Source organism: Elephas maximus, chromosome 4, assembly GCF_024166365.1.
Source record: "Elephas maximus indicus isolate mEleMax1 chromosome 4, mEleMax1 primary haplotype, whole genome shotgun sequence".
Taxonomy (NCBI): Eukaryota; Metazoa; Chordata; class Mammalia; order Proboscidea; family Elephantidae; genus Elephas; species Elephas maximus.
In genome coordinates this window covers 9,161,333-9,188,402 of record NC_064822.1, presented here as the reverse complement: position 1 = coordinate 9,188,402, position 27,070 = coordinate 9,161,333, and the positions used below count along the sequence as shown (strand labels likewise).

At 47.0% G+C, this 27,070-nt stretch overlaps 2 protein-coding genes and 1 long non-coding RNA gene across 5 annotated transcripts in view; 2 read left to right on the top strand and 1 right to left on the bottom strand.

Annotated features, from left to right (window-relative positions):
• Window positions 1-8,527, bottom strand: part of CREM (cAMP responsive element modulator) — a 477,898-nt gene extending 469,371 nt beyond the window's left edge. The window contains exon 1 of one of the 2 annotated variants that reach the window (XM_049885056.1): window positions 8,261-8,527. The gene's annotated coding sequence lies outside the window, so the exon portion shown is untranslated. The remainder of the gene's footprint in view (window positions 1-8,260) is intronic. The other variant, XM_049885057.1, reaches the window with a different exon arrangement.
• Window positions 2,206-8,211, top strand: LOC126074821 (basic proline-rich protein-like). Its single transcript, XM_049881619.1, has 2 exons — window positions 2,206-2,273; window positions 5,139-8,211. The coding sequence occupies exons 1-2, from the start codon at window positions 2,206-2,208 to the stop codon at window positions 8,209-8,211; spliced, it is 3,141 nt and encodes a 1,046-aa protein (XP_049737576.1).
• A 198-nt stretch (window positions 8,528-8,725) lies between the features above and the next one.
• Window positions 8,726-25,626, top strand: LOC126076518 (uncharacterized). Of its 2 annotated transcripts, none has more exons than XR_007517473.1 (3): window positions 8,726-9,693; window positions 19,991-21,117; window positions 23,191-25,626. It is a non-coding gene; the product is annotated as an uncharacterized LOC126076518 (long non-coding RNA). The 2 variants fall into 2 exon arrangements; XR_007517472.1 differs by having other exon boundaries at window positions 19,991-23,425; window positions 24,576-25,626.
• The last annotated feature ends 1,444 nt before the right edge of the window (window positions 25,627-27,070 follow it).

Below are 27,070 nucleotides of genomic sequence, written 5' to 3'. Positions count from 1 at the left end.
GGTCAGCGGTTCAAATCCACCAGGCGCTCCTATGGGGCAGTTCTAATCTGTCCTATAGGGTGGTTAGGAGTCCAAATTGACTCGACTGCGATGGGTTTGGTTTTTCGGTTTTGATGGTCATGTAGTACATTCTTTGCAAATATTACTTATTTTCCCCATAAACTATGTCATGGGATTACCCTCTTCAGAAAAAGGCTACACGTTTAATGGATTTTAAAATATATACCATTAATTTTCAAAAGCCAAACTGTATTTTATGAAAAATATGGAAACTAGCAGAAAAAAATTTAGTATGCCAATCATAAAAGTTAAAAAAAAATTTACAGGCAGTAAAAGAAAAAAGAAAAACTGACTCAGAGTTCTCTAAAATGAGGTATTTTGGTTACTTCCACATAGAGCAAAAGTTTTACACCTGGGGTCCACAGATTCTTTAGGGGTCCATGAATTTAAATGGAAAAAAATTACATCTTTATTTTCACTAACCTCTAAACGAAGTTAGAGGTTAGGAAGCAGGAAGAGAAAGAACACAGGGCACAATCTGGTTCTGGGGTGAAGCAAGATTTCAGTTCTTTGGGAAAGTAGGAAGTCTTCACAGGTCAACTATAATTTAAGTAGCAAGAACAAGTAAGGCCTGAAAGATAAAGGAAGAATATGAAGCTTATACTGGAAAGCGGGTCATTCTCAGCCAGCTATGGGGAGGGAAGGCCAGCCAAACAGTCAATCCCTGAAACAGACAGGAATGAGCTGATGGTTACCGCTCATTTCAGGTGAAGGAGTTCAGGAAAAACAAAAGCAAGAGAGTCGTAGCCAGAAATTAGACCACTCTGGGAAACTTTCAAATACAATCTCCATACTTTTGGTGTAGAAATAGAAGTACCCAAGAGAAGTCCTTATAAATAATTACAAACACTTGAAATAAAGTTTTTAATTCAAATATAGATTTTACAGAAAATCAGGGCAATATGTGATATAAGACTCAAAATCACTCCAATTTAATTGCTTGAGATACCTGTTATTATTTAAAACTTTATTCAAATCACTAAGTGATGTAACTATTGAAGCATTGCTTTCTTTTTCAATTCTTTTTCTGCCTGCTGCCTGACTTTGACTATTTCACAGTCAATGAACAGCAGAATCAGCTGCTAAGGAGAAAATGAAATTCAAACAATTATGGCCTATCTCCACCCCTCCAAACCCCCCCAACCCCCGCCACTGATGAAGGGAAACAAAATTAAAATCATTTGGGGGACTTACTTTCTTGACTAAAGGAGTCATTGTAGGGTTTTTCTTTCCAATGGCATGCTTCATTACAACCAAGAAACCAAACCTGTTGCCGCTGAGTCAATTCCAACTCATAGTGACCCTACAGGACAGGGAAGAACTTAACTGCCCCATCAGAGCTTCCAAGGAACGCCTGGTGGATCTGAATTGCGGACCTTTATGGTTAGCATCTGTAGCTCTTAACCCCTATGCCACCAGGGTTTAAAAACATTTCAAAACACTTAGCTACACGTTAAGTACAACTGCATTTGATTACTAATTACTAAATCTGGGAAAGGGCAGATAAGACACTAGAATTTGCTAAAATTTAGAGAAACAAATTTCAACAATTTTACTTACCTAGATTGGTTCCTTCTTGTGTATTTGAACAAAACTGGTATCTAAATGTAGAAACGTGTCTAATTAAGTTAAATTTAATTATTTCTATTTTTGCTTTAATGATATATATTTTTGCTTTAATGATATATATGCACACATATTTTAGTTTTCTTTTTCTATTTAAAAAAAAAATTGTCTCTCGTCAATTTTAGGAGGAGTAAAACCATTCTAAGTGTCCACACAGAGTAAAATGGGTCGTTACGTGTGACACGGTTGTCCCAATTCCAGAGCTGGAAGTTTTCACCATAATCAAGGGCTGGGATGTAAGTTCCAGTTAAAAACACTTCTAAGCAAAAAAATTATTTTTGTGCTATCAATGAAAAATATTGAGGCTCTTTAAGATTATGAACAAAAGTAGATGACATTTTAACTCAAGTCTACTGTTAAAAAAAAAACGCTTCACTAAAATAACTCTAAAGAAACTGAGTTTATTTCGTGAAATTCACAAAATATCAAAATTCCATAAGCCCCACTAAAAGGTTAGCGGTTGTGATCTGGACATTTAACTGGCCTGGTTGTACTGCTGTTTAGAAGGCACGCGTGAAGATGCTTCCCACTGTGGGAGAACTGCTTGCTGCTACCGTTAGCTGCACTCAGGTCGGCCCGGACTCACGGTGACTCCACGTGTGGTGGAGTAGAACTGCTCCACAGGGTCTTCTTGGCCATAATCTTTACAGAAGCAGTTTGCCAGGCCTTTCTTCCGCAGAGCCACTGGGTAGGTTTGATATTCCACTAGCCTTTGGGTTAGCAGCCAAACACAAATAGCTTGTGCTTCAAAAGAGCCTGATACATGAGAAAGAGTTGCTACTAAGGTTTTCTGAGAGTGAATGAGAGGGTTGTTTAAGCAAGTCTTTAAAATCCCCATTTAGCTTCCTAGTCTATACTTTTTCCTCTATTTATAGCAATCTGTTTCACATACATTTTACCAGTAGTTCCCTCTAACACTCCTGAGGCCACTCATGAAATGTGCAAAACAGATCTCATTTTAGTTGTTAAACTTTGCTGTAACAGCATTATACCAACAAGCCTTAAGGTGTCTGTCTGCATGAACGATGTCAAGATAAATTCCCACTAATGTTAGCCTGAAGTTTTCCTCTTCATTATCTCTCTTAAAAAACCTGTTGCTGTTGAGTGGATTCCAACTCATAGCAACCCTTCTGTACTCTTCTGGGTATCCTAGAGCATCAGAAAAGGGAAAACCTGTGGGTAGAGGCATTTACTTTTAAGAACAGCCCACTCTGAGGGTATTACATTGTGTAACTCCCAAGGTAAAAGGTATTTTAAATGGCTTTCCTATTTTTAAAAGTAAATTATTAACTTACTGATTAAAAATGTTTATTCTACCTACGTATAAGAGACGAGGTACATTCTTCCTGAATTCTATGTTTTTAACTTCCTTTACTGATAATATCAAAACCACGTTCAATGTATGATAATAAGGCTTTTCAAAACTGACTTCTATACATGGAATTCATCAGTCCAATAAAGTAGAAATACTCATTAAAACTCAAATACATTTCAGGATTATTTCCTTAGCAACCAATGTTGACTGCATCAAAATATCAATGGTTTAGCTGTTAAGTGTTTGTATTGTTCAGTTTTATTTGAAGGTGTCTACGTATTTTTCTTTTATGTAAATGGAGCAGGACATATGAGAGCCTTCCAAATAGATTACTCACTTCAATAATAAATCTGGCTTAATTTTCCAGCCCAATATGTACTCATAAAAAGAAAAAAAAAGAATATAAAACTGGGGTAACAGTCAAAATCAGAAATATATGTCTATACATATGAAGACTTGGTCAGGATTCTTTTTGTATATGAATAATCTAAAATTCTTCCCTACGTTTCATGAATGATCATAACAGACAAGATTTCACATTTTAATTATGCAACAGCTCACCTCAGTGGGAAGCTAGAGTATGGTCTATTACCCATGGACTCCGTACTTTGTTAAACGGTCTATTACCTGTGAAGTCTGTACTTTGGCAAATTCCAATAATTTTCAGGAACGGTGCAAAAACAAAAAAGACTAAAAAGCTTCTCTGTGTTTGTACTTATTTATTCACATTCTCTTACAAAAATATGTACACAAAACATCAATGTAATTACAACTTCACACTCAGCAAGATGATCCCATGCCACCAGCAAGCCACTGCGAGAACATTCACTTACAATGACCCATTTACAGATTCACCAGAAGTGTTTGTGTGATTACCAACACTTACTATGATAATGCTTTAAGTGCTTACTGATCAAGATTCAAAACCATTTAAATATCTTTTTAAAGCTGTGTTTCGGTCAATAAGTAATTCCTTAAACGTCAGTTTTTATTAATATTTAGCATTTACTGGCGAAAAGATTTTGATTGCAATTTGCTTCCCTTTGGAAAAAAAATTTTTTAATGTTACTTTAAGTTCAAAGATTTAAAGACTACCTCATAAGGGAAAGAGAATTGTCATCCAGAAAGATGATCAAGGCTAGAAGAAAAAAGCAGTACTCAAAGACAAAAAAATAACTGCTTGAAATAAACCAAGACCAAATTAGTACCTATTCGTTCCATTTAGAAATGTTGTATGTACCCGATTTAACAGTACAAAACATCAGCAAATACATTAGGTTCACTATCCAAAACTCGACGGTAATGGGTTAGTGGGTATCCAAAATCATAGTTCAAAAAGCCAGTAAACCATTAACCATAAACAACTGAATTTTAAGCTGTGTGAAAATTTTGGGGCTTCGTGATGTATCAGCTTTCAAGTGTCTGAACCATAAACAATATGAATTACTAAGGCAAACTTACACAATCTTCATGCTGAACCGCGATCACTGTGCATCTAGCTTTATATTTAAGGGACGGTATTTGCGCTCCACCAGCCCAACAAATTGAGCAGAAAAGGAAAAAACTGTAAAAGTCAAGTAGATAACCCGCACTGTTAAAATGGCTAACAGGAGCTTTGTCACTTGAGTCAGACTTTCAGGCGGGTCACATTAAGTTAAAATTTCAGAATATTTGATTGCAAACTGACAGCTGCTTTACTTAGCGCATTGCAGGAAAGCTTTGTGATTTCAAACTTAGGGACCCGGTATACCAGGCCGTAGGATAAAGAACCGTGTTTAAGGAGTTTCTTCCCTACAAAACAGGTCGTGGGAACCCTGCTACATGACAAGGCAAAGTTCAGAAGTAAAGAATAAAATTAACTGCGATTTCTGTTAGTTGTCCCGGATTTGTTTCTTCACAAACCCTTATGAGAGGCCACGGCGTCTGGAGACTCAAACGGCTCCATCAGCAAAGTCCCTCGAACTCGTGTTGCGGAGAAGAAACGCGTTCCGTTAATTTATGTTTAAACTGAGTACATAAACTAGGACAAGGGCGTTATTAATCGTCAGCTGTGGTAAACACAACCAACATCCTTATTTCTGGTTTCTTTTTCAAGAGTGAGGACCGATTCATCAGAGCTGTGAGGATTTTCCGACAGGGTTTTCCAGTTCTATCAAGTTCCAGAGAAGTCACCGAGGAGCCTGCTCCACGCCCAAAAGACTTATTGGGTTAAAATTAAGGCAAACCGCGAGCCCAGCGGTCAAGCCTACGCGGACGTAAGCACTGAGGTCCGTGAGAGCCCCGGGGACACGGGCACAGCCGGCCTCGGGCCTCTGCTTCCTCGGCCGCACGCGGCGCCGGGCTCGGAGCGGGGAGCCCGCCGAGGAGCAGCCACATCCGAGACCTCGGTGCTCTCGCCGATCAGCTCTTCCCGGTCCGGAAACAGCGGCCGGCGCCCCGCCGCAGAGCCCGCTACCCGGGAGCCCGATCCTGGGTCCGCGGTGGCTCGGTCCGGCGGCCGGCACAGCCCGCGCCCTCGGCGGCCCGGAACAGCCCGCGCCCTCGACGGCCGTCACAGCCCGCGCCCTCGGCGACCCGGCACAGCCCGCGCCCTCGACGGCCAACACAAGCCGCGCCCTCGGCGGCCGGCACAGCCCGCGCCCTCGGCGGCCGGCACAGCCCGGGCCCTCGGCGGCCCGGCACAGCCCGCGCCCTCGACGGCCGTCACAGCCCGCACCCTCGGCAGCTCACAGCCCGCGCCCTCGGCGACCCGGCACAGCCCGCACCCTCGGCGGCTGGCACAGCCCGCACCCTCGGCGACTCCGCACAGCCCGCGCCCTCGGCAGCTCACAGCCCGCACCCTCGGCGACCCGGCACAGCCCGCGCCCTCCACGGCCCGGCACAGCCCGCGCCCTTGGCAGCTCACAGCCCACGCCGTCGACGGCTGGCACAGCCCGCACCCTCGGCAGCTCACAGCCCGCACCCTCAGCGACCCGGCACAGCCCGCGCCCTCCGCGGCCCGGCACAGCCCGCGCCCTCGGCGACCCGGCACAGCCCGCGCCCTCAGCAGCTCACAGCCCGCACCCTCGGCAGCTCACAGCCCGCGCCCTCGGCGGCCGGCACAGCCCGCACCCTCGGCAGCTCACAGCCCGCGCCCTCGGCGGCCGGCACAGCCCGCGCTCTCGGCAGCTCACAGCCCGCGCCCTCGGCGGCCGGCACAGCCCGCGCCCTCAGCGGCTCACAGCCCGCACCCTCGGCAGCTCACAGCCCCCGCCCTCGGCGGCCGGCACAGCCTGCACCCTCGGCAGCTCACAGCCCCCGCCCTCGGCGGCTCACAGCACGCACCCTCGGCGACTCGGCACAGCCCACGCCCTCGGCGACTCACAGCCCGCGCCCTCGGCGACCCGGCACAGCTCGCACCCTCGGCAGCTCACAGCCCGCGCCCTCGGCGACTCCGCACAGCCCGCGCCCTCGGCGACTCCGCACAGCCCGCGCCCTCGGCAGCTCACAGCCCGCGCCCTCCGCGGCCCGGCACAGCCCGCGCCCTCGGCGACTCACAGCCCGCGCCCTCGGCGACCCGGCACAGCCCGCGCCCTCGGCAGCTCACAGCCCGCACCCTCGGCGGCCGGCACAGCCCGCACCCTCGGCGACTCGGCACAGCCCGCACCCTCGGCGACTCGGCACAGCCCGCACCCTCGGCGACTCGGCACAGCCCGCGCCCTCGGCAGCTCACAGCCCGCGCCCTCGGCGGCCGGCACAGCCCGCACCCTCGGCGACTCGGCACAGCCCGCACCCTCGGCAGCTCACAGCCCCCGCCCTCGGTGGCTCACAGCCCGCGCCCTCGGCGACTCGGCACAGCCCGTGCCCTCGGCGGCCGGCACAGCCCGCACCCTCGGCAGCTCACAGCCCCCGCCCTCGGTGGCTCACAGCCCGCACCCTCGGCGGCTCACAGCCCGCACCCTCGGCGACCCGGCACAGCCCGCGCCCTCGGCAGCTCACAGCCCCCGCCCTCGGTGGCTCACAGCCCGCACCCTCGGCGACTCAGCACAGCCCGCGCCCTCGGCGACTCACAGCCCGCGCCCTCGGCGGCCGGCACAGCCCGCACCCTCGGCGACTCGGCACAGCCCGCGCCCTCGGCGACTCGGCACAGCCCGCGCCCTCGGTGGCTCACAGCCCGCGCCCTCGGCAGCTCACAGCCCCCGCCCTCGGTGGCTCACAGCCCGCACCCTCGGCAGCTCACAGCCCCCGCCCTCGGTGGCTCACAGCCCGCACCCTCGGCGACTCGGCACAGCCCCCGCCCTCGGCGGCTCACAGCCCGCACCCTCGGCGACCCGGCACAGCCCGCACCCTCGGCGACTCGGCACAGCCCGCGCCCTCGGCGGCCGGCACAGCCCGCACCCTCGGCAGCTCACAGCCCGCACCCTCGGCGACCCGGCACAGCCCGCGCCCTCGGCGGCTCACAGCCCGCACCCTCGGCGACCCGGCACAGCCCGCGCCCTCGGCAGCTCACAGCCCCCGCCCTCGGTGGCTCACAGCCCGCACCCTCGGCGACTCAGCACAGCCCGCGCCCTCGGCGACTCACAGCCCGCGCCCTCGGCGACCCGGCACAGCCCGCACCCTCGGCGACTCGGCACAGCCCGCGCCCTCGGTGGCTCACAGCCCGCGCCCTCGGTGGCTCACAGCCCGCACCCTCGGCGACCCGGCACAGCCCGCGCCCTCGGTGGCTCACAGCCCGCGCCCTCGGCGGCTCACAGCCCCCGCCCTCGGTGGCTCACAGCCCGCACCCTCGGCGACCCGGCACAGCCCGCGCCCTCGGTGGCTCACAGCCCCCGCCCTCGGTGGCTCACAGCCCGCACCCTCGGCGACTCGGCACAGCCCCCGCCCTCGGTGGCTCACAGCCCGCGCCCTCGGCGGCTCACAGCCCGCACCCTCGGCGACCCGGCACAGCCCGCGCCCTCGGCGACTCGGCACAGCCCGCGCCCTCGGCAGCTCACAGCCCCCGCCCTCGGCGGCTCACAGCCCGCACCCTCGGCGACTCGGCACAGCCCGCGCCCTCGGCGGCTCACAGCCCGCGCCCTTGGCGGCTCACAGCCCGCACCCTCGGCGACTCGGCGGGCCTGGGAACCCCGGCGCCCGGTCCCGCCCGGGTCCTCCGCCCGCGCAGGCCCAGACCCTTCCAGCCAGCCGGCCCGGGCTCGGCTCCGCCTCCTTCCTCCGCCTCCTGCGCCTGAGTCGCGGGCTCCTCAGTCTCTAGGGCCGGAGAGCAGACGCGCAACTTACCCGCCGCGATGAGATTTACGTAGCGGACCTCGTCACTGATTACGGACGAGAGGAGGTGGGGACGGCGAGCCGGAGCCGCCGCTGAGGAGCGGCGCCACCGCCCGGCAACCCGGCGCCGGCAGCGGCCCCGCGTAGCCCGCACGTCAGCTCTGATGCAGCCGCCGCGGCCTCTCCGCCGAGCCGGGACGAAATGTAGCGCAGAAGCCGACAGATCCGCGTCCTCGCGCCCTGCCGTCCCCTCCCCCACTCCACGACTCTCTCCCGGGGGAACGCCCGGCGGAAAAATCCAAGCTCTAACTCCGCCCCCTGCCGGCCGCCAGCGGGAGTGCGGCGCTGACGACCCAACAATTAAATGGAACGGGGCGAAGCGGGGGGGGGGAGGGGGGAGGAAAAGGGCAGGGGGCGGGGCTGGGAGGAGGAAAAGGCCAGGGGGCGGGGCGGAGAAACGCCCTGGGGGCGGGGCCTAGGAGCCGGGACCAGAAACCGGAAATGGCCGTCTCCTGCGCGTAATTCCGGAAAGGCAGATAATCGCAAACTGGGGCAACCGCCTTGGTGTCGGTCCCGCGGTCGCGTCTTCTCCTGGAGGCCCGCCAGTGCAGTTCCAAACCCAAGCCAAGGTCTGCGAGCGTCGCGGCTCAGTTGGCCCGGAGGCGCAGTCTGCGGACCGCCGGAGCCTGTCTGGAGCGGGCTTCAGCAGCGGTTCCCACCTCCCGGTCTCCTGCCGGTCCCTGTGCTGAGAAACGCCTTCAGGCCTGCAGGGTCCCCTGCTGCACGCGGACCCCTCCAGGATGCCCCACTGCCGCCTCTCCAGTGACTTTGGTGCAGTTTGCGCTTCTCAGTGTGTCAGTGTCTCGGAGAACAGCGATTGTCCCCTTAGAGATGTGATGCCGGAAGAGCGAGGTTTTTTCGTAACTAGCAAAAGCCCCTGCCTATAGCAGAAGAAAGTTTAGTTTTCATCCAAATGGAACTCATGGGCTTTGCAGTTAAGGTCTATAAAAGAAATGTTTCTAGCCTGTTAAAAAAGTCTACCTGTTTGACTGGACACCCATTTATATGTATTTAAAACATACTGAGTCATCTTAATGTCCATGTAGACTCTCAGAAAGGCGTGAGTTTTAGCCTAAAAATAAGCCTTTCTACGTTCAGGAAAAACAAAATTTCAAACAATGATTTAGAGCCCAACCTATGGTACTCAGAAATGTATCACGCTGGAAAGTGCTATCAAGGACGAATCTGTAGCAGGTACACCACTTGAAAGCTGCTGGGAAAAGAAAGTAGCGCAGGTAAAAAAAAAAAAAAAAAAACACACAATGGCGGGTGGGAAGCTTTGTGAAATTTGAGAATTCCTGTACAATAGGAGAAAATCCTGAACTTTTCAGTGCTAGATTTTGGCCAACCGGAACTACTTCCACTGATACTGCAAACCAGCAAAGGTAAGAGAATCATAACCTGATAAATTCATTTCCCCCTTTTGACATTGTTCTGAAATTTCTTCTTCCAGTGTTGTAATAGACGATGCCTGTTTCCACCTCTTCAAAATTAATTTCTTCACTAAATTGTACATGTAGAAATTGTTCAATTGGTGGATGTTCTGCTGTGTATGGAGCCCAGGTGCTTCAGAGCTGGTCTGCTAACCAAAAGGTCAGCAGTTCCAATCCACCAGGTGCTCCTTGGAAACCCTATGGGACAGTTCTACTGTCCTACAGAGTCCCTATGAGTCAGACTCAACTTGACCTCAATGGGTTTTCTGCTGTACATATTTTCAACAACAAATAAATTATTTAAAAAATTAATTTTGTATTGAAGAACATTAACAAATTAACAAAAAGTTAACCAAATCTCTGTGTGGGGTAGGGTGGGGGGTGGGTTAGGAAGGCTGGCACAGGAAACTTATCCATAGTAATCAATACAGCTCATTTTAGTCCAGAAAAAAAGAGTTCATTAGAAAGAGAAAACACCAGATTATTAAACCCTGAAAAATCACACCGTTCGTTGTGGTCAAAACTCACCATACACGGGCTGAATAGATGTCTAGCGATGAGTAACTTAAAGGATGTTGTGATCATTCCTCTTCCCAAGCATGTTCTGCACCTAATTATGTATTCCTAATTTTTTTTAACAAATGGTGCATTCTTTTTTTTTACATAGTTAGAATCTGTTGGACAATCAGTTTAAAATGCAAATATGAAGTGGCAAATTGACTGTACTGAGATGTAAATGACATATCGAATCCTTCGTGGAGAGCAGGGGAAGAATAGTACAGAAGACAGTGTTGGGGCCTGCAAGGAAAGGGCAAGAGATAACCAGAAAAGTAGATGTAATTTCCTGTTGTTGCTATAACAAATTACCATAAATTCAGCAATTTAATACAGCACAGATTTACTACCTTATAGTTCTATAGGTCAAGAAGTCCAATACTAAGTTAAAATCAAGGGGTCAGCAGAACTGTTCCTTTCTGGAGGCTCAAGAGGAAAATCGGTTTCCCTGCCTTTTCCAGCTTCTAGAGGCTGCATACATTCCTTGGCTGGTGGCCCTCCTTCTCCATCTTCAAAGCCAACAGCAGCTAGTAGAGTCTCTCTCATGCTGCCATCTCTCTGATTCTCTTTTCTGTCTCTCTCTTACATCTATAAAGACCTTTGTGATTATATTGCACCTCCTGCACCTCCCCCCCAACACATTACCCAACGTATTCATGGGTTCCAGATAGGATGTGGACATCTTTGGGGGATCATTATTCTGCCTACCCACCATAAAAGATTCCAAAAAGACTTGAGCTCCTGAAGACAAACTACCAACCTCTCAGGGTCATCCCTTGAAAATCATTCAAGCATTTAATTAGAAATGTCAATAACTGATTTTTAATTTTCTCATACCTACTGTCCACCAGTAAGGAAAGAAAGAAAAGCCCACAATGGATGTCAGAAGAAACTCCGAAACTTGCTTTTGAACGTAGAGTAGGTGAGGCAGAGCGAAGATGGCAGAATAGACAGACGCTTCCGGCGAGCCATCTTACAACAAAGACCCGAAAAAACAAGTGAAACAAGTATATTTATAATAAGCTAGGAGCCCTGAACATCAAAGGCAAGGTTAGAAAACGAACTGAAGGGCAGGGAGAGGAAGAGACAGTTCAGAAGCGGAGAGGAGATACCGGACCTGAATCACAGGGAGCCCTCAGGCACCATCCCCAGGAGCAGCAGTGGCTGGCTGGTACTAGCGTTTGGCTGCAGTTTCCTCAGGGAGAAGCAGCGAGCCACACAGCCTACTCACACCTCCAGAACCAGAGAAGAATGGTGCTCTCGGCAAAAGCTAAGTACTTGGTATATTTTACTGCGCACCCACCACCCCCAAGCCAGCTTTAGCAGCAGATTTCCCTGGGCCCGATATAGGCCCTGTTGAGCGCCTAGATACATCTTCCCGGCCTTGGAGAAGGAATAAATTTGCAATTGGAGGAAAAAAAGTTTGCCAGCTCCACTAACCGGGGGAGCTCAGGACAGAAGCGGCTCTTGTCCAGGCATTAATAGTCCATGGACTTTGAGTACCTTTCCCCTCTGCATGGAACTCTGTGGGCCTATTTCACGAAAATAGGCCCTTATTGGCAGAGTACAACTGTTTCAGCTGTGTGGTGCAGAGGCGGATGTTTGATGTTTGACAACGCTTTGCCTATTAAACAGGGTCCTCACCTACCCACATCAGGGGCCTAAGGACTGATGGCTCCACTCAGGTCACCCAGTCACCGACGATAGGGGTCCAAGGATAACTGATACCTCCCAGTCCTTACAACCAAAAACATTGGGTGCACATGATCCATCTGCAAAACCCACCTACCTGTATGCTCTAGGGAACAGGGACACGCTTTCCTCAGAGACACCTGGGAGATGATTCTCACCCCCCTGCCTTGTTCAGAGCGTTGACACCCTGCTGCAACCAGATACCGGTACCTACACCAATCACCCCTGCCCCTCTAAGACTGTTAAGACAGAGCCTACACCACACACTTGATGACCAGCTACCTGGACACCCGAGCTGAATTTATACAAGAAAAGTGAATGGACTCGTAGACTGATATACCTGATAACAGCTCTAGCCAGCTGGGGACAGGACGTCAGAGCTCCAAAGGCGAAAATAAGCTAGTTCACTCCAGCAACCCATTCGGGCATATCAAAACAAGAAGCTACGATACAGTAAGCAAAAATAAAATAAAATAATACAGTAACATAGATGGCTTGGAGACAACAGTCACTATCAAGTCACATAAAGAAACAGAGCATGATCACCTCCACAAGCTCTCAAACCAAAGAATCAAGGGATCTTCTAGATGGAAGTGCCTTCCTGGAATTAGCAGATGCAGAATACAAAATATTAATATACAGAACCCTTCAAGACATCCGGAATGAAATCAAGCACTACACAGAACAAGCCGAGGAACACCCAGATAAAGCAGTTGAAGAAATTAAAAAGATTATTCAGGAACATAATGAAAAATTTAGTAAGCTGGAAAAATCCATAATATAAAATCCATAGCAATCAGAAATTCAGAAGATTAACAGTAAAATTACAGAAGTAGATAATAGAAAGAGGAGCAGAATTGAGCAAGTGGAAGGCAGAATTTCTGAACTTGAAGGTAAACCACTTGGCACCAACATATTTGAAGAAAAATGAGATAAAAGAATTTTAAAAAATGAAACCTTAAGAATCATGTGGGACTCTAACGAGAAATAACCTACAAGTAATCGGAGTACCAGAACAGGGATGGATAACAGGAAATACAGAGAGAATTGTTGAAGATTTGCTGGCAAAAAACTTCCCTGATACTGTGAAAGATGGGAAGATATCTATCCAAGATGCTCATCGAACATAAGGTAGATTTTAAAAGAAAGTCACCAAGACATATTATAATCAAACTTGCCAAAACCAAAGATAAAGAGAGAATTTTAAGAGCAGCTAGGGATAAACGAAAAGTCAGCTACAAAGGAGAGTCAATAAAAATAAGCTCGATTACTCGGCAGAAACCATGCAGGCAAGAAGGCAATGGGATGATGTATATAAAAAAATTGAAAGGAAAAAATTGCCAGGCAAGAATCTAATATCCAGTAAAACTGTCTATCAAATATGAAGGTGAAGTTAGGACATTTCCAGATAAACGGAAGTTTAAGGAATTCATAAAAACCAAACCAAAAATGAAAGAAATACTAAAGGGAGTTCTTTGATTAGAAAATCAATAATATCAGGTTATCAACCCAAGACTAGAACACTGGGCAGAGCAATCAGAAGTCAGCCCAGACAGGGAAATCACAAAAATAAATCAAGAGAGAAAAATGCTCAAAACAGGGAAACAGCGATATTATTATGTAAAAGAAGACAACATTTAAAGAATACAGAGGGACTAAGAAATGTAGTCACAGATCTTTCATATGGAGAGGAAGACAAGGCAATACAAGAAATAAAAGTTAGGTTTAAATTCAGGAAAATAGGGGTAAATAATAAGGTAACCACAAAGGAGACAAACTATCCTACACATCAAAATAAAATACAAAAAAAAATTAGAGATTCAGCAGAAACAAAATCAACAACGAATATGAGGAAAGGATAATATATAATCTACTCAGCACATAAAATTAAGTAGGAAAAAGAAACTGTCAACAATACGCAAAAAAAGACATCAAAATGATAGCATGAAATTCATACCTATCCGTAATTACACTGAATGTAAATGGACTAAATGCACCAATAAAGAGACAGTGGCAGAATGGATTAAAAAACAAGATCTGTCTATATACTGCCTACAAGAGACACACCTTAGACTTAGGGACACAAACAAACTAAAACTCAAAGGACAGAAAAAAATATATCAAGCAAACAACAATCAAAAAAGAGCAGGAGTGGCAATATTAATTTCTGACAATATAAACTTTAAAGTTAAATCCATCAGAAAGGATAAGGAAAGACACTATATAATGATTAAAGAGACAATATACCATATTAAATATTTATGCACCCAATGACAGGACTGCAAGATATATAAAACAAACTATCAGCATTGAAAAGTGAGATAGCTATACAATAATAGTAGGAGACTTCAACACACGACTTTCAGTGAAGGACAGGACGTCCAGAAAGAAGCTCAATAAAGACAAGGAAGATTCTAAACGCCACAGTCAACCAACTCGACCTCGTAGCCATATACAGAACACCCCACCCAACAGCAACAAACTATACTTTCTTTTCTAGTGCACATGGAACATTCTCTAGAATAGACCACATATTAGGTCATAAAACAAAACAACACCTCAGTAATGACTTATTGGCTAATAAAGTCCAAATATCTTAATTTTGCATTAAAACCCTTCATGACCTGGGTCCAACTTAAGTTTTCGGCTCTCTCGTATTAGTCTCTCTTGTTTTCTACCCGCCTGGTTCCCGTATGTCACTGCACATGAGAATCATCTGAACAGCTTGTGGAAAATACATATTCCCAGGCCCTAGGTCCTACCTAGAATCTCTGGGTGGTACAGTTAATATGCTCAGCTGCTAATTGAAAAGTTGGAGGTTTGAGTCTACCCAGAGGCACCTCAGAAGAAAGGCCTGGCAATATACTTCTGAAAAATCAGCCATAGAGCACAGTTCTACTCTGACACACACAGAGTCGCCATGAGCTGGAGCTGACTTTTTGGCAACTGGTAGTGGTAGGCCCTATCTGCTGACTTACTAAATCAAAATCTCTAAAGGAAGGGCCTGTGAATTTCGCACTTTTAAGGTTTCCAGACCAGTCTAATGAGCTGCTTTGCAGCAGATTATTGCTCTGCAGTACTTTGGCCAAACCTTACCCACATTAACACCCATATGCATGTCCTGTGTTTTCCTACATTTTACCTTTATTCATTCCATTTTCTCATCTATTCTCTCTGTCTGCCTGTTAAAATCGTACCTGTCCTTGAAGACCTAGCTTAAATACCACCTGCTTTATTGATCCCCTCATTTAGAAATAATCTTTCTCCTTTTTGCTTGAAATTAACAATTCTTGTCAGGGCTCTAAAGCTAGACTTCTGAGTTAAAATTCCATTTTTGATACTTCACTAGCTGTGTGAATGTTAGGCAAGTCTTAACCTCTCTGGACCTCAGTTTCCTCATCTGCAAAATGGGTGTGATCATGGTGCCTGCTTCACAGTTGTTGTGAGAATAAAATTAATGCATGTAAACTATATAGAATTTTGTACCTGGCACAAAGTAAGCACTAAATAAACGTTAGCTATAAAAAAAAAAAAAAAAAATTTTTTTTTTTATAATTAACACTTTATGACTTGCCCAAGTTCCTTCAGTAACTTGTGTGGCATCTGAGACCTAGAAAGGGTTTTATAAATTAGAAAGTAGAGACCGAGAGAGACTTCCACCCAACATGGCACAACAGACAGAAGCACCACGCCGTCACTCCACAGCAAAGACCCGGAAAACTAAGTAAAACAGAGACAAACGTCATTCCTGAAACCTGAAGTGCCAAATGAAGAGATAGAAAACTCAGCCAAGCACCGAATGGAATAAGAAACTGACAGAGGGTGGAGAGTGAGGAGAGATACGTGCTGAGGGCCCCATCAGCTAATGCAACACAGATCCGCCATCTTGTCCTCCTGTTGGGGATCTGCAGACAGGGAGCACACAAAGCAGCTTCAGGGAACTCCCAGGAGAAGACAGAGCACCCGGTAACCAAATATACACTCTTTCCCACCCCCCATTCTCTCCCCACTGCTCTACCTCCGAGCTTCCTGGCTGGCTGTGGTGTCTCGGCTGGCCCGGAAGAGCAGTGATGTCCCTGCTGCTTGGATTTGCCCCACCCCTACATCACAGATCAGCAGACAGGAAGTATGAGAAAGCAGCTTCACGAAGTTCCCAGCAGGAAATAGAGCATCCGGCAAAGAGCAATATATGCCTTCCTAGCCCTCCCTTCTACCGCCCCCCCCCCCCACCTTAGCCTCCTTTGCTTCCCGCCAGCCACAGTCTCTTGGCTGGGAGACAACTGTTTTGGCCTCAGGCTGCTTGGATTTCTCTGCCTACACTGGCCAGGCCCCTGAGCTCGTATTGGTCCTTTCTGTCTCTTCTGGTTTCTTCTGCGCATACTACCGCCTCTGCCTCCTTTTTCTGGAACACTTGGCTCCGTGTGCCATCTTTGCTTCTTCTTGGAATGCTGTGAAGCCACGATCAACTGGGGAACCACTCCATCAGCCCACAATACCACACTGTGGGATCCTGGGGCTTTTTTTCCCCCTTGTTTTGCTTTGTTCTGTTTGTTTTCTTTTAGCAGCTTCGGAGCCCCTTCCAACCTAGCTGCACTGCACAGCTTAGGAGCCACTCCCCCAATCTGTGCAGCCGTGTAGTGGGATCCCTGGGGGCATTTCCTTTTTTCTTCCTTATTTCTTTTTTTGTTTTTTTTCTTTTCTTTTCTCTTTTTCCCTTTCTGTCTGTCTTCATTTCTTAGTTGTCATCTCTCTACACTTATCTTCTCTTCTTGTCTCCTGAACACCTGGTGCTGTGTGACATGTATACCCCCTCTAGCCAGGCTACACTGTGCAGCCTGGGAGCCACTTCCCTGGTCTTAGCAGCCCCACCGGTGGGACTCTGGGACATCTGGGGGCTTTTCTTTTCCAAATTTTTATCTAGTCATTCCCCCCCCCTTTCTCTTTCTTCCTTTTTTTTCTTTTTTCTCCATTTTTTGGTTTCTCATCTTTCCACTTCAATGGCAAGCTCCCTTATCACTCTTCTTTTTCTTTGTTTTCCTGTTTTTGGCTTCTGTTTTTCTCTCCTCTCTGTCCTCTCTTCCACACCCCTACTAGCTCCACACATCACAACCCCCCCTCCTTCCTGCCTACCTGTACCATGCACTGAATATCACACCCCCAGGCAGCACAGGCACAACCTACTGGAACCTGCCCAGCACTGATTCCTGGCCCACCCTGGTGGCCCTAGTATGAGCCACAAACAACCCATCCCAGCCCCTCCCCTTCAGCTGGACCTGCTCTGCTGCACCATAGCTGAATGACTGGCCCTACCCATTGGACAAGGAGGTGAAAAGTACCGTGACTACAGATGAGCAAACAACAAAAAACACACAGCCTGCCTGCTCAGACGTAGCCAAATAAAACAAAAAAGCAGGATGAAACAAACAAATCTACAATCAAGAAACAAAGAAAATAACTACTGAATGTTCTGAAGACAGCAGACAATATTGAAACATATTAAAATATAGAATAGGATGGGTCCAGTAGGCATCCAAAAGAAAACACCAGGTGACTTTCCAGTAGAAGAAAAGGCACTAGAAATACCTGACAGGGAATTCAAATCTCTAATATTCAGAGCAATCCAAGAATTGAAGCAAAAAGCAGACAAAAATGAGTAAAAAATAGACAAATTTTTGGAAAAAGCAGACAAATTCATGGAAAATACAGACCAAAAAAAATGGAGCAATTCAGGAAAATAGTACAGGAACAAAATGCCAAAATAAATTCACAACTAGGAATCATAGAAAAACAACAGAAATCCAAAAGATAAACAACAAGATTTCAGAAATGGACAGTGTCATAGAAGGGCTGGGGAGCAGGTTTGAAATGATGGAAGACAGAATCAGCGAAATTGGAGACAAACACTTGAATACAACTCTGAGGAAAAACCAGAAAAAAGAATGATGTGAAGAAACCCTGAGAATTATGTGGGACACAATCAAAAGCAAAAATTTGTGAGTGATCAGAGTTCCAGAACAGGGAGAGAAAAATGGAAAACACAGAGAGGGTCATTGAAGAACTGGTGGCAGAAAACTTCCCTAACATCATAAAAGATGAAAAACCGACCATCCAAGAAGCTCAACAAACCTCGTATAGGATAGACCCCAAAAGAAAAACACCAAGGCCTATCATAATCACGCTCACTAAAACCAAAGACAAGAAATCCTGTAAATAACTCGAGAAAAACAAAAAGTCACATACAGAGGAGAAACAATAAGACTAAGCTCTGATTATTTGCAGAAACCATGCAGGCAAGAAGGCAATGGGATGACATACATACATAAAACCTTTCATTCAAATATGATGGTGAAATTAGGACATTTCCAGATAAACAGTAATTAAGGGGATATGTAAAAACCAAACCAAACTTACAAGAATTATTAAAGGAAGTCCTTTGGCCTGAGAGCAAACAACATCAGACCACAGCATGAATCTAGGATGCAAGATTGTACCAGCGAGATACCAACCTGGGAAATGAACTCTCAAGGACCATCCAAAACCAAAACAATTGCAACAGGGAACCAGAGAGGTTAATCTGCAAATGACAACATTAGAAAAATAAAAGAGGGAATAAACGGTATAGGTATAGAACTTTCTAATGGAGAGAAAGGCAAGGCAATACCAAGTAATAATAGATTGGTTCAAACCTAGGAAGATAAGGGTAAATTTCAAGGTAACCACAGAGAAAGTTAACAAATCTACTTATCAAATTAAAGACAATATAAAGTCTCCATAAAAACAAAATCTGCAAAAGCAAAAGAAATGAAAAAGAAATCTGCAAACAAAAGGAACTCAGAACAGGACATTATGCTGAGTGAAATAAGTCAATCACAAAAGGACAAATATTGTATGAGACCCCTACTATTAAAACTCACGAAAAGGTTTACATACAAAAAGAAACAATCCTTGATGGTTACGAGGGAGGGGAAGGGAGGGGATGGAAAACACTTAATAGAAAAAAGATAAGCAGTGACTTTGGTGAAGGGTAAGACAGTGCACAGTACTGGGGAAGCCAGCACAACCTGTACAAGGCAAGGCCATGGTAGCTCCATAGACACATCCAAACTTGCTGAGGGATCGAATTGCTGGGCTGAGGGCTGTGAGGACCATGGTTTCAGGGAACATCTAGTTCAATTGGCATAACAGAGTTTATAAAGAAAATGTTCCACATTCCACCTTGGTGAGTAGCGTCTGCGGTCTTAAAAGCCTGTGAGCGGCCATCTAGGATACTCCACTGGCCTCAACCCTTCAGGAGCAAGGAAGAATAAAGGACTAATGGACCACATCTACCACAGCCTCCACCAGACTGAGTCCAGTACAACGAAATGGTGCCTGGCTACCACCACTGACTGCACTGACAGGGATCACAATAGAGGGTCCTGGATGGAGCTGGTGAAAAATGTAGAACAAAATTCTAACTCAAAAAGAAAGACCAGACTTGCTGGCCTGACAGAGACTGGAGAAAACCTGAGAATATGGCCCCGGACACCCTTACAGCTCAGTAATGAGGCTGCTTCTGAGGTTCACCCTTCAGCCAAAGATGAACAGGCCCATGGAACAAAACGAGACTAAAGGGGTACACCAGCCCTGGTACAGGGACTGGAAGACAAGAGGGAACAGGAAAGCTGGTAATAGGGAACCCAGGATTGAGAAGGGAGAGTATTGACATGTCATGGGGTTGTTAACCAATGTCATACTATAGTGCGTGTACTAATTGTTTGATGAGAAACCAGTTTGTTCTATAAACTTTCATCTAAAGTTCAATTAAAATAATAATAAAAAAAAGAAAGTAGAGACTGAGAGGTTACAAGAGTTGCTTGGGTAGTAAATAGTAGTACCAGGACTAGAATCGAGGACTTGTGACTTTTGATCCTTTAGTATTTCACTAAACCACAGGATGTGAGAATTCTGCATTGTTCAAATGATGGGCTTTCTGCTTCACCTGTTTTACTTATTTCTGCAGGAGAGAATTGGAAAATGGAGTTACCTTAAAGCATTTCTACTTGGAGCCCTGTCTATTCAAGCTTTAGCACTTGAGACTCCCGCAAATATCATGTGGCCAATTTAAGAAAGGTAAAACAAGTCAGTGTAATATGCTCTTGACCTGTGATGTCTCCAGATTGCCATTTGACAAGAAATTTTTCATTCTCCTAGAAAGTTAATGGTTCTAGGTTTCCAACACAGAGTATCCTTTTGACTACGTGTGTGTGCACGCGCACACGCTTTGATTTCTGAGTCTGATAAACTAGAACTACCAGATGTAATGAGCTCTGAAGTCAGCAGAGTTTAGGACCATACTTAAAGGATGAGTATTATAATTAGAAATTCAGGCCACTGAATTCTTGAAAACTACAAGATGGTTTGCAATCATTAAACTACCATGCTTGATTTTTAAAAACCATAAAAATTTAATGAAAAACTACTTTCAAATGTTTTTCTACATATTTTTATTTGACAAAAAGTCAATTGCCAGCCAGATTTAGTGGTTTCCACACAGAATTGCATTGTAGCTATCGTCAGAAAGAAACTTAAGGGTTGGAAACGATGAACATTTTCTCAAATTGACCTATACTCAGCCCTGAAAATTGCAGGATTTGATAGAATTAATGTAGAGACTTGGTTCTGTTCTCTGAATATTTTTTAAGTAGAATAATGGTAGTAATTAGTATTTCTTTGATTTTTTTTTAATTCTTGAAAGTACTTAACAGAGATGCCAAAAGGACTCCAGCATGGTAAAGACATCAGTAGCAATTCATTGAGCAATGAACTGCTTCTTGAATACTTTATTAATCATTTTAATTATTAAAAAACTTAAATCCAATGAATACTGTGTGAGAGCCTTTAAAAGAATCCAGCCCTATTTTACAATAAGAAAATTAGAAAGCTGCAGGATTAAAATCCAACACAGTCTGTCTTTGACAAAGAGGGTTTATTTCAACAACTCTGGGTTTTATTGTTTGTTTATTTTCAACAACTCTCTTTGGTCAGAGATTTAATTCTCAAGAATGAAAGAAAGAGTGTGTTACATTATGGAATGGCAGCTGCCACAACTCACGCATGCATGCGGTTATCCGAAAAGGAGGAATTAAGGTGAGCCAAACGGAAAACATACATCAGTGCGGGGAGACCTAATGGTCTTTCACCTAGCGAGAGATAGGTAAAAAAAGCCTGAGATTGAATAAAGTAAACTGGTTGTAGGGCCTGCTCTTCAGCTATGTACATTCACTCCTAATGGAGTCAGCTTTGCTCTTCCCTGAAGCATGCTGGTCGTGAACTAGGGATGGACTCGGGCCAAGGTTCAAGGCCAGGAATGGTATGCCTGGGCCAGTGGCCAGGGCGAGGAATGCCTTCACAATAAGAAAAAGAACATCTGGGCCTGAACGTGAAGTCCCTGGGAACACTGGCTGCCCAAGGACTTGGGAGGAAAAATAATAAGCCTTAGCCCCAGCTGGAACAGTATATAAACTTGTGTCCCCTGCTAGGCAGTAGCAGAGTGCTATTTTGGTCCAGCCACTGCCCTGGACTGTCCTGTAAGTAAATTCCCCAAATAAACCATATGTCCTGATCACTGGTTGCAAAGTCTTTCTGTGGTCCCTTGGAGACATGGCCGACCTTGGGTCCAGACGCCGCTGGGTTGTTACTCAACAATTGGTGAGCCAGCCAGGAGCCCGAGGGAACCTCCGTGAGTGCCGGACATATGCTGGGGAAAGGGACTGTGACAGGAGGAATCCTGGGATGGCCCTCGTCCTCCATGTGGGGGTGGGGGGGTGGTAGCTATCTTGGATAGCTGGAGCCCACTGCCTGAGTACAGGGATGCCCCCAAAATGTCGAAGGCCATTTAGGATGTGTTGCATCAGTTGGAGGCCCCAAAACGAAAGCCAGATTGGCGTGCTGTGACAGCTAGTGTAGGGTGGCTCCTACTGGCAGCCTTGAGAGGGGCATCTGACACAGAGGTAGCCGCTAGGGCCTGAATTAGGCAGCTGGAAGCAGACCTGCAACCAGAGAAGGATTTGCGTGCCGTACGTTCCTCCTCCATCAAGACATTAGTGTCCAGTTTGCAGGAGCAAGAGGTGTCTGTGGGGGAAATCCCAAGTTGGCCAGTGACCGCCATGTGGGGAGGTCAGCCCACGTGCTTTTCTGTGGGGGAAATCCCAGGTTGGCCAGCAAAGTCCAGCTAGCTGCTGAAGCTCACATAAGAGCTGTTCAGAAAGAGCTACAGTTGGAAAGGTATGCGTAGCAGTCGTGTGAGGGCATGACTGACGTCCTAAGCAGCTGCATCCGTGAACAGGATGAGCAACTAGAAATGCTCACCTGCAGGTCTGTAAAGATGGTAGATTCAGGAGCTGAGGGAACAGTCCCTTAGCCATTGCTCAAAGCCCGCCAACAATGGGACTGGAGATGGTCGGAGGGGCTAGCCGGTCCCTGGCAATGAGAACACCCTGTAACAGTGCAAAGCAAGAGTTAAAACAGAGGAAAAAAAGGAATATAAAGCCCTTCAAGATAGCTTGTGTTGAGCGGCCTTGAATACACCTCAGAGGCCCTCTCTGGAATTCTCTGATAGCTGCCCCTGCCAGAGATAACCGAGCAGTAGCATAGTTGGAGCTGCAATAGTAAGGGGCAAACTAAGATAGCAGAGCCGCCCTCCACGCTCCCAGGCAACTGGTCTGAACCCATGCTTGCACTTGTATGGTGGAGGTGTGGCTCCACAGATGCCTGAGGGCTCTGCCAACTTCGCCTAGATCTTTCAGAAATAGTTAAGACTGAGGATTAAGCCTAGGTCTCTGTCACCAGTGAGGACCAAAGGCCTTATGTTACAATTAAATTTCAGTGAGGTAAACTTTTGGGTCTGAGATCACTATTATTGAGACACTTGCCCCAGCCTGACTTTGGGGCCCCTACAAATCCTTGTTGTATGTAATGATGATGTATTAATGCACACCTTTGTAGACTTTTGCCTCCAAGTCCTGATGGGAATTGCTGCAGTTAGGGCCATTTTTAGCAGGGCATATGGAAATTGGGTTTGCACAGAGGTCACTGCCTTGAGACTCAGACAGACAGCCTGTGTGGCTATACCCAGGCAACCCTCACCTCAGGTGCCATGGAACAAATAGGGGAGACATTGGGCATTTATTTTGTGCTTGACTTGGCTAACGCTTTCTTTAGCATCCTTCTACAACCAAGCAGCCAGGACCAGTTTACCTTCAATCGGGAGGCGAGACAGTGGACCATCACCGTGCTCCCACAAGCGTACCTGCATAGCCCCACCATATGCCATGTCACAGTTGCAGCTGACTTCAAGTGGTGGACTCCCCCAGCCAAGGTGGCCGTATTCCTCTATATTGATGATGTCGTGCTGACCTCTGATTCCTGTGCTTCTTTGCAGACTGCAGCTGGTGAGGTAGTCATGCACCTCCAGTCACAGGGATGGGCGGTGAACAAGGGAAAAACGCAGGGGCCTGGCTTGTTAGTCAAGTACATGGGTATTATCTGGTAAGACACAAGTGATCCCTGAAGCAGTGATAGATAACATCCAAGCCTAGCCCCACCTAGAAACTGTAAAACAACCATAGGCATTTGTCAGGCTCCTAGGGTATTGGTGCCATTTAGCCCAAACCCTGCAGTCCCTGTGTAAGGTAATGAAGAAGAAGAGCAGCGTGGGACTGAGAGACAAAGGAAGAGGAAGCCTTCCAGCAGGCGAAGTTTGCTGTAAAACAAGTACAGGCTTTAGGAGTGTTAATACAAGGTCAGCCGTGCCAATTGGACATAGCCTGTTACCCCGAGGGGTATGGGTAGGGCTTGTGGCAACAGCAAAGCAACAAGAGAGTGCCACTGGGATTTTGGTCCCAGTTGTGGCGAGGAGCAGAAGAGAGGTACAGCATGCTGGAGAAAGTCATGCGCAGTGTATAACGCCTTACTGCAAGTGGAAGCAAGTCCTTATAAAGGGCCAGGTTCCCCTTTGCAGGGAGCCTCAGGATGGGACGTCACCCTCAGGGTGATGGGTCAGACCCCTCAACAACAGTATGCTAGAACCCTGCTAGTTGTTGCCAGTAGTTAGGGAAGCAAAAGCAAAGCCTATGGGCAGGGGCATACCTGTCGCCCAAGGGGTGGCTTTGGACATGAGTCCTACATGGGTGGCAATACCTGCCCTATGACTGGGTGAGGTGTTGCACCATACATAGCCGCTAATATTTACACCACCCTCCCCAGTGTTCCTAGCAACTGGCAAGCCGTTGTACAGCCTGGCATAGATACCAGTGCACATCATGGTGGTTTTCCTCTTTGGCACTGTTCTCACCCCAGGCCACCACTGTAGATGTGGAGTGGCAGATGGAGGCGCTAGCCACACACACCACAGCTGCCTTAAAGATACCAGGCAGGCTGTCGTCCTTCTGGTTGGGGACATTCAACAAATACGGAAGGTCATCCTTCAGAATAGGATGACCCTTGACATCCTGACTGCTGTCCAGGGCGGCACCTGTGACATGGTAAAAACTGAGTGTTGCATATATATCCCTGACGCCTCTAAATATGTGTCTTTGGCTCTTCAGGACTTGCAGCAACACATCGCTGCTATCAAACATGATGCCACTGACCCTAACTCCAGCTGACTTCAATCTCTCCCGTCCGCCTGGTGGACAGGCTTCTGGGTGATATTGGGACTCTTATTACTATGTCTTTTCCTGTGTTATGGGTTATACTGTGTATGTGGTCTGGTTTTGCAATGCTCCTCTGCATACCAAGTCTGAGGGCTGTCGTGGAAGAGGGGGCGGTAAGATCGTAAGGACATTAGGAGGGTATGCAGGGGTGGGCTGTAGGGTAACGCTGTTCAGCTATATGCATCCTAATGGAGTCAGCTTTGCTCTTCCCCAAGGCATGCTGGGGATGAATTAGGGATGAATTCGGGCTAAGGTACAAAGCTGGGAGTGGCGTGAGTGGGCCGGTAGCCAAAGCCGAGGAATGCCTTAGCAACAAGAAGGAAAACATCTGGGCCTGGACGTGAAGTCCCTGGGAACACTGGCTGCCCAAGGACTTGGGAGGAAAAACAATAAGCCTTAGCTCCGGTTGAAACAGTATATAAGCTTGTTCCCCCTGCTAGGTGGTAGAGCGCTATTCTGGTCCAGCCGCCGCCCTGGATTGTCTTGTAAGTTCCGGGAATAAACCTTGTGTCCCAATCACTGGTTCTGGAGTCTTTCTTTGGTCTCCTGGAGATGCGGCCGACATCGGGTCCAGACACCACTGGGTTGTTACCCACACTGGTGATAGAGAGCAACTCCTCAAGCCAAAAGGAGGGAACATGAGACTAGGCTAACAGGGAAGGAAGGTGCGGGCAGAGATACCGGTGCTGTAACTTGGAGCCAGGTGCTCTGGAATCCTAAGTTAGGTTATCAGCAAGGGGCTTAGGCGTGGAGAGGAGAGAGTAAGAAAGAAAAGGTAAGAGGGCGAACGTCTGTTTACACATGCCCAGCCCCCTTCAGGCCCCTAAGAGCTAGAGCAAGGGAGAAGGGAGGCACAGGGAGAAGTGAGAGACCGTCTTCATCAGTGTACTTCATATTGGAAAGGAGCTCTGTACCACGTTTTTACTCTGTGATCTTAGCCTGTCTCTCAGCCTACTTTTCCTTGGCTGTATAATAGGGATAATCATACTGAGCTCATAAGATGTTTGTGAAGAATAAATTACCTAATAAATAATGTAAAGGGCTGAATACAGTGCATATCACATGGTAAATGTGCATAAATATTATCTATCAATATTTATATAGTCACTTTGTGAGGCCCTATAGGTCAGGGGTTAGAGCACTGGTCTTGTAAACTAGGGGTCATGAGTTCATATCTCGCTGGAGCCTATGAGTTATTTCTTCTCAAATTTTTGGAAACCCTGGTGGCGTAGCAGTTAGTTGCTATGGCTGCTAACCAAAAGGTTGGCAGTTTGAATCCACCAGGCACTCCTTGGAAACTCTATGAGGCAGTTCTACTCTGTCCTATAGGGTCGCTATGAGTTGGAATCTACTCAACAGCGACGGGTTTGGTTTTGGTTTTCATAGTCAGTTTACATCATAGTCGTAATACATTAGAGGAGATAGCAGAGACATTTAGAGATCATCCAGTAAAGTTTAACCCCGTAATACAGGCACTTCTTACACTGTGAACTCACAACATGTGAAAATTATATCCAAAATAGCCAGCTGTACACTGCCAAATCTTCTAATTGCCCTGTAGTCACAGGAAGCCGTTAAATATCCCTGACTGACCACACCACCTTGACCAGTGGGGGAATGGCCTGATGCTACTTCTCTTTTCCTGTCTACCTTTTCTTCACCAGAGAGACTGTAGTTGCCACACTCCCTTCTGTCTTTCTATGCTTACCGGACAGTTACGTCCACTCCAGGCTGTGGTGGGGCTCTCTTCAGGCTCATGCCAATGCAGAGTCTTCCTCTTCCACACCCACACCTGGGCCCGTGCCCACACCCACACCCACAGCTGCACCCACACCCCCATCCTCACACACTCATCCTTTAGTTTCTCCTTTTCCTCTTTTCAACTCCTATGTGCTTGCTAAAGGGAAACAAAAAAAGCTTTCTCTCTTATTTTCTGTTACATTATTTTGTTTAAGACACTAAAGCCATACCATCACTAAGGGGGCAGGGGTGGGTGTGGACCACACCGGGTGATACTAAAATGACTGTCTATAAAATTTTTGTGTAGTATTTCAGCAGAAATTTATTATTTTTTATGAAAATATTCCTGTGGTTAGTTACAACAATAAAAGCATTTTTCGTAAGCCTAGCTTACGTGTATCAAACACCTACAAGGCTAAAACTCTATGCTAATTTACTTTTTGAACCTTATAAATGCACTCTGGTCATAACTGTCATCATTAACCAGTTACACTGATGCTTCAAATCACATGATTTTGTCTGCACGTGCTAAAAGCACACGCCGTTTTTTTTTTTTTTTTGCAGCCAGTGTTTTTATAGTCACTGATTTTGTCAAATTTTCTGGTGTTTTAGCTACAATATTGTGGTAATTAATATTTGGGAAGCCA

Bases quoted from the DNA above. Each gene is read 5' to 3' on its own strand.
- LOC126074821 (XM_049881619.1), top strand. From the start codon at position 2,206: ATGCTTCCCACTGTGGGAGAACTGCTTGCTGCTACCGTTAGCTGCACT. The intron at 2,274-5,138 runs GTGACTCCACGT...ATTTTCCGACAG, and splicing joins CAGGTCGGCCCGGACTCACG to GGTTTTCCAGTTCTATCAAG.